At 44.7% G+C, this 7,655-nt stretch overlaps 1 protein-coding gene across 6 annotated transcripts in view; it reads left to right on the top strand.

Annotated features, from left to right (window-relative positions):
• Bicc1 (BicC family RNA binding protein 1) overlaps window positions 1–7,655 on the top strand; it is a 290,776-nt gene that overhangs the window by 262,150 nt on the left and 20,971 nt on the right. For 3 of the 6 annotated variants that reach the window (XM_023706121.1, XM_023706126.1, XM_023706123.1), the window contains 6 exons: window positions 716–902; window positions 2,896–3,057; window positions 3,614–3,810; window positions 3,978–4,155; window positions 4,622–4,778; window positions 6,856–7,021. In XM_023706121.1, the coding sequence (XP_023561889.1) occupies window positions 716–902; window positions 2,896–3,057; window positions 3,614–3,810; window positions 3,978–4,155; window positions 4,622–4,778; window positions 6,856–7,021 (1,047 nt within the window). The remainder of the gene's footprint in view (window positions 1–715; window positions 903–2,895; window positions 3,058–3,613; window positions 3,811–3,977; window positions 4,156–4,621; window positions 4,779–6,855; window positions 7,022–7,655) is intronic. The other 3 variants (XM_004645871.2, XM_023706124.1, XM_023706122.1) reach the window with 2 other exon arrangements.

Below are 7,655 nucleotides of genomic sequence, written 5' to 3' on the forward strand. Positions count from 1 at the left end.
TTTTTTTTTTTTTTTTGTGGAACCGGGGATTGAACTCAGGCCCTTGTGCTTGCCAGGCAAGCACTTATTCTACTGAGCTATCTCCCTGGCCCCTTTACTGCCCTTTGGAAGTGTTTCCCTTTTCTTTCCATTTTCAGTTTGTTATCTGAGTGCATTGAAGAGATAAAAGATTTATATGATTTTTCCTTTTACCATAAGTTTTGCCTTAGCTATACCACCAGTGCAAACTGTGGCACCTAAGGTCTATTACTAATAGACCATAAATATCAAACATAAGGACTGTCACTGTGTCATCTGTAGAATGGTGACAAGTTTAATTTGTGAGATGGTGGGAGGAGGTTAAAATAAACACAGAGCTGTGGATAGAGACCTGAGCCCTCTCCTGCCTCTGCAGGTGTGTTAGCCTTGATTAAGTCTCCTAGCTCCCTGGGTATGAGCAGCGACACCCACTCCAGAAGGTTTTGGTGAGATTTGGGACCTTCAGGCTGCTTCCATCCTGGTGCATGCAGTGCCAGATGCATGCAATAAATGGTGACTAACATTCTACCATTTTACCAGATTTAAGAAATGAGTAGCTAGAATTTGCAGCTTGCTTGTGTCCCCTGAGTGGCATTCTTATTAGCATTTCATTTTCCACCCACCTTCTTCCCCCACCCCCCGTTCATTGTAGACTACTCGCATGTCACTTTTTTTTTCCCATTATGTGTTTTCATAGTCTGTGATTGTGAAAAGTGTTGAACGAAATGCCTTAAATATGTATGAAGCAAGGAAATGTCTCCTCGGACTTGAAAGCAGTGGGGTTCCCATAGCAACCAGCCCATCCCCACCATCATGCCCTGCCGGCCTGGCATGTCCCAGCCTGGATATCTTAGCCTCTGCAGGCCTCGGACTCACTGGACTAGGTATCAGATTTATTCTTACCATGCTTCTCCGGCGCTGGGGAAATGCTCATCTCGTCCCCTGTTCCTTTTCTTTCTACCATATGGGTCTACATTTAAATGATTTTCTTTTTACTTCTTCAAACCCTTAACATCAGGTAAAAAGCAGCAAAATTTGAATCTATTTATTCTCTTTCGTTTTCCTTTCTTTAAGCTCTGGGTTTTGGTCGCCCAGATTCTTCCTCTGTTGGCGTAAATAATCAAGGTCTGACTGTTTTATTTTCATTAGCTGTGTTTGTTCTTCTAAATTAAGAATGCTGCTGAGGTTGAAGTGAGGCTGACTATAATTTATGTGTTTGTTCTCTCTTGCATTTGCAATATTGCCATCAGTCCCCAGAGATAAAGATTATCTGGTTTGCTTCTGAAAAGTAATTGCAAATCTGCATGAGGAGTGGGGTGAGGAGAAGGGAAAACAATGAAAACGCCACCACCAGCCTTGAGCCCTGCCTGCCCCAGATCGGCAGCAGCCTGGCCTGGGCACCTGGGAAGCAAAAGGACCCGCATTCGTACTGTATGCAAGGAACAGGGAAAGAAAGAAGTGATCTCATGATTTGGGCTTTTATTGTATAGTCAGTGCTATAAAATTTGAGTTTTGTAACTTTGTAGTTATTTTAAATAAGGTTGTGCTTGTATTTTGTTGTGTAGAGTAAAGGAATTGAATAAACCTAGGATTATAATGTGAAGAAAAAAAAACTGTGAGCCTCCCATGGGCACAGTGGTGTGTGGAGCATACTCTGTGGTGCGGTGCTCGGCAGGCTGGGCTTGGCTACCCCGTATAGTGACACTGGGCCCACTGCTCCTTCAAGCTTGTGCAGTGATCCAGGCAAATTGTTTTTTCTCATTCAGTGCTGACTTGAGATATAAAAAATACTCAGAACATGGTTTAACTTTTTTTTTTCTAATGCCATTCCAATAAGGAAGGATTTTTTTCTTGGTCCCTAATCTACCAAAGACATCCCTTCTGCAGAGACCAAGAGAGTCATATGATAGCAGTGCATATGGGCTAGGAGAGGCCAGTCAGGTAATTTAGCAGCCTCCTTTGTCTTGCAAACTGAAAAAGAAAAGACAAGAAAAGATAGAGTTACTGAATTCTTAAAAATGTTTTCATGGGGGAGGGGGCGGCCTGTCCATTAGCTCAGTTGTTTAAGTGACTGCTTAAACAGAGCAGTCAGTCTCAGGTTGCTGTGGTCCGAACCCCAGATGCTCAAGCCAAATGAGACCTGTCGTGAAGGCATCCTGAGCCAGCCCCCCCAAAAAAAAATGTTTTCATGACTGACCTATCCTATAATACTGAATATTGATGCATATTCCTGGAAACATGTATACAAATGCATGTTATATTTTAGAACATATTTAAATGCCCAGAGAGAAATTTCATTATTGAACTCAAGCATTGAATTCTTCAATTTGAAAACAAAAAAAGCAAGGATGTTTTTCTGAAGGAAGTTTCATTATTGGGATAGAGCCAAAATAATTTGCATCTAGCTTCTGACACATAAAAAATGGATTCTGGTAGCTCAGCCTATCCACAAAGGAGCCACATGGAATCTACTCTTCCACAAGTGCATATTCCCTCATCACCACTAAATGGAGTGTTGTAGAAAGCCTGTGTTAGCAGCAGATGACAAGTTAAGCAGAAAAGTAAAAATAGGTGTGGGGTGGAGCAGAAATCTGACCTGGCCAGTTGATGGAATGCAAGGTACCTGCCAGGATGGTGACCCTGCGTGCTGTCCTCTCTTTCCTTTTTGGAAAACATCACCTTGTGGCTAAGCTGCTCCTGTGTTGGCAGTGTATAAAGGCCTGTTTCCTGTGAGTATTGGAAAAAACCCTGTCACCCATATTGTATAATTAGAAAATATCAGATTATATTGATAGGTATCCCAACTGGCAATACTGGGGCCGCTTTGTTTTACAATCCCAAGTTTGCGTGTATTGACTTCCCATTTCTTTACGACAGGTCTCTTGGGGCCCACCACCTTATCGCTCAACACGTCACCAACCCCCAACTCACTCTTGAACGCACTGAATAGCTCAGTGAGCCCTCTGCAAAGCCCGAGTTCTGGAACCCCCAGCCCCACCTTATGGGCCCCACCACTCGCTAATGCTTCAGGTGCCACAGGTCAGTATCATTTCATTGTAAGCAAAGTGTGCCTTCTCAGATGCTGCTGTTTTTTAAATAAAATTTAGAAATGATTCAATTTCCTTGGAGAAAAATTTTGGTTCAAAGCGTACTCCCACCGAACAGAAATTCCCTGTGGTGTAAATTAATTAGAGTGAAGCACAACAGAGCGATGAGCTTTCATACTCATGAAATACACTCTCGGGTGTGATCAGAGATCAGGAACAGTGCAGTGTGCAGAGGAGGGGGTATGGTGGCAAACGCCTGTGCAGGTCACAGGCCTGGGAATTAGAGGCGCAGGCTCTGCCTCGACCAGCTTGCTTGCTGGTCACATGCTCAGGCATGACGCAGCTCATGTGTCTGTGCAGTCAGGGACTTTATTAAAAGCCCCTTAAGATTTGGTTTCATTTTAACATTCATTTATGGTTTTATAGTAAGATTAAATCAATTATGAACCAATGTTAAAATTGAATTGTCTTCTGAATTTGCAACCACAAAACTGATGTTTTTATTGTTTTAGTAAATAATTGATGCTAAGATTTTCCTGTGTCCATAGGTTTTTCTCCTATTCCACACCTTATGATTCCATCTACTGCCCAAGCCACACTGACCAATATCCTGTTGTCGGGCGTGCCCACTTATGGGCACACAGCGCCATCTCCCCCTCCTGGCTTGACTCCTGTAGATGCCCATGTCAACAGTGTGCAAACAGAGGGCAAGAAGACCTCTGCCTCTTTAAGTGGACGTGCGCAGGTAACTCCCCTCTGCTGGGGGTCCAGCCCGTACTGCTGGTGGGAGGTGAGCCCCTTGAAACACTTGAAACATGCGTCAGTCTTTCCTGGCAGTAACTTTTAAGTTGTAAAATTATGACCATGTCTTATGTTATATGTTGTCTTATATGTTGTCTTCTGTTATTTTAGTCTCCAAATATCAAATATGGTGCAATATCCACTACATCACTTGGAGAAAAAGTGCTAGGTACCAATCATGGCGATCCATCCATCCAGACGACCGGGTCGGAGCAGGCTTCTCCCAAATCCCGCCCTACAGAAGGTCAGGGACTGCAGCTTTCCTCCTTGGTGACAGTCTGCTACTTGGGTAAAGGGGGTGTGCAGAGTCTGAGGGGATGCCTAGATGGTTTAACTAACCAGCCATGGCCCATCGTGCTCAACTATCTTAAGTGCAGTTCCACAGAGCGTGGGGAAAAATTAGGTAGTTTCCACAAAATGTTACTTTCATTAATTGCACTGGACCTTCCTAAAGTATTTTTATATAAAGATATACAAAATACATGCCTATTCTCTGGCTTGTAAATATTCTTTGATCTCCTTTACTCCTGACATTCATTATTATTAAAAAAAAAATAGCAGGGTCTTCTCTTCGTATTGAGCTTTATTTGGGCCTGCGTTTGCTGAGGCACACCCTTTGTGGCTAAAAGCTGTTACTTAGGGTCAGGCTAATAATGTCTCTGTAGAGTTGGGCTCTGTTTCTCTCTGTTGTTGTTTTCCACTGCAGATAATTGCCACCTCGGAGGCTTGTGCTTACACCCCCTTCTCCCTTGCAGGGTGTAATGATGCCTTTGTGGAGGTCGGCATGCCTCGAAGTCCCTCCCATTCTGGAAATGCTGCTGACTTGAAGCAGATGCTGGGTCCCCCCAAAGTGCCCTGCACCAAGAGGCAGACGGTAGAGCTGCTGCAAGGCACGAAAAACTCACACTTACAGTATGTGTCTAAATCTTGCGGCCCTTGATTCTTTAAAAGCAAATGTGTACCAGGCCCAATTCAGCTAGCACTGTAGCGCAGCGCGGCGCAGGTTAGAACTCCCAGTAGGCTTTCCCACTTCTCTCCATGATCATCTTTTTTAAAAAAAGCAAATTGTATCTGCTAATTTTTACCTTTGCCTATATTTTTTATAATCTCCCCCCATTTAGTTTATTGAGTTTATTGTGTCTGTTTCACACAAACCATCTCCAGTGCTCTGAAATTACCATTCTCTCTTCTCATCGGTAATCAGCAGGGCAATTTTGTTTTCTGATGCTATTCTGTTAGAGGTTTTCCCACTGTGAACTCTCCTTCATTTGGCTTGGAATTTTTCTTAAGCTATTGCTCCTTTTTTTCCAAGATACATAACTGCAAATATTTGATAGATGCTTAAAAGTAGCATGCTTCTGTTTATTTCAAATTTCACTGAGAATAAACACCTGCACTGTGGCACAGCTGCCGATTTCTGTCTTCACACCTTGGCCTCTTCCCGACTACTCTCTTCTGCCCTGTGGTGCGAGGCTTTGCTTCTGTCCACCTGTCCACACTGTCCTCCTGTCCTCCCTGTCCACCCTGTCCTCCTGTCCTGTCTCCTTACAGAGGCTCTGCATGTGAAGCTTAATATGCGCACTGTCTCCTCCTCTTTTAAACTAGAAACAATTGGCGTTAGAAACTCTGCTCTTGCTCAGTTCGGCTTTATCTGTTTTTGTTCACATGGCGGTGATATCCAAAAGCAACTTTCTGCAGTACAAATTAGAGACATGCCTTTGCTTTCTTCTACCTGTTGAACCATTTTTTTCTACTCTTTTCATTCATTCTTGAGCTTTCTTTTTTTCTTCTTTTGCAGTACTGGGGTTGAACTTGGGACCTTGTGCTTGCCAGGTGGGCACTTATGCCACTGAACTATATCCCCAGCCCCATTCTTGAGCTTGTTCAGGACCTTTATCTATCTGTCATCTGGGTAGAGCTGCAGCTGGCAGAGGGCAGAGTGGTCTCCTGCCATGAGGCTCACACCTCGCTCTCTCACTCTCTGCTCTGCTCTCTCGCTCTCTGCTCTCTGCTCTCTGCTCTCTTCTCTCTTGCTCCTGCTCACACTCACTCACTGTGGTAATTTTTGAAAACCTGAGCCTTATGAGGTCACATTCTGGTTAGGAAGGTTGGAGGATGCGCCTCCCCTGCTTCCTGTCCTGTTGCTCTTCCCTCCAGCTGCCAGCCTCCTGGCCTTCGGCGCTGTGTGCTTGAGATGCCCTTAATTCCCTGCTCAGATCTCCTTTGTGAAGCTTCTGCCAACTTTTGTCAAGCAAAAGTCACTGTCCATACCTTTTTGCTCCCTCTGTCCTTTCTAAATTCGTCTCCGTCTCTGGTATAGCAACTGAGTAGTTGAATGAGTATAGCCTTGAACAAATGAATCCTTTGGCTTTTTGACTAATACTGTGTGCTAGTCAGAAGTGGATGTGAACTTGGAGTGAATGTGTCCTGCGTGTATCAGGGGCTGTGATTCAGGCACGCCCTGCACTATGCCTATTTGCACACTTTGCCCGCCCCCACATAGGTTTTAGAGAGTATTTCTTATTTATTTTCTGCCTTTGTTATACCATACGCATTTGACACATGTGAGCTAAATAACTTTTATGCCTTCACGCTTACTCAAACTGTTTAGACTTCATGTGCCCAAGTATTGGTTTCTCACTGACACGTGTCTGGACATCTGTTGTTTCTATGCTGTATGCACAATACTGTGCACGGTATCCAGTGCTCGTGAAGGAGCGTCATGAAAGGGCTCCGCGCTCTGGGGCTGGTCGCAGAGTGTCCGACCTCACATTGCAGCTGTGCCACTTCCATGGGAGGCTGGCCTTGGACACGGTATTTTCCTCATGTGTTAGAGCGGGGAGGCAGCAGTCACTGTGCATAATTTGTCTGTGAAGACGCAATGAGAGGTGACACCCAAGTAGCTCAGGATGGTGGCACGTAAAGCAGACGTGCAGCGTGTCTGTGTACGTGGTAGAATGTTAAATCCTGTTCTTTCTCTGCTCCACAGCAGCACGGACAGGCTGCTCTCGGAGCCTGAGCTGAGCGCTACCGAAAGCCCGCTGGCCGACAAGAAGGCACCAGGGAGCGAGCGCGCTGCGGAGAGGGCTGCAGCCGCCCAGCAGAACTCGGAAAGGGCCCGCCTGGGCCCACGACCGTCATATGTCAACATGCAGGTACCGGAAGGGGTGTAGGACGCCCCTCGCATGGAGGGTGCTGGGCCAGGGTGAGGAAGTCAGGGGTGCTCAGCCGCAGTACAGGAATGAGCTGCATGGTATGCTCCGCGGCTGGTGCGACCTGCGTGTGCGTATGGTCAGCTGCTGTTGCTGCAGGTGTTGTAAATGAAATGTAGGATTTAAGCTTAGGTGGGTAGAAATTTTTAAAAACATAATACTGAAAATGGTACAAAGTGATTTGTGTCACTTTGTGTTACACAAATAGGATTATTCATCCGTTACTTGGACAAATTTTAGGTAAATGTGAGACTGTATTTCTAAGTATTGCTGCCTTGTGACATCAACTTGGATACAAAGATGTAATATTACACTGGGCGTGGGCCGGGGAGATGACTCAGTGGAATAAGCGCTTGCCAGGCAAGCACAAGGGCCTGAGTTCAATCCCCGGTTGTGGAAAATAAATAAATAAATAAATAAACTTTAAGGCTTTTAGTAGGATGAGGACAAACTGTTCTATATTTCCTTATGCATGAAACTAAAAGAAAATGGCTTAAGCAGCAAGGAAACGTTTTATGTGGAATAAAAAAGAATTGTTAACGGTAATGGTAATTAATGCTGTAACATATTAATATCT

Source organism: Octodon degus, unplaced genomic scaffold, assembly GCF_000260255.1.
Source record: "Octodon degus isolate 3935 unplaced genomic scaffold, OctDeg1.0 scaffold00240, whole genome shotgun sequence".
Classification (NCBI taxonomy): Eukaryota; Metazoa; Chordata; class Mammalia; order Rodentia; family Octodontidae; genus Octodon; species Octodon degus.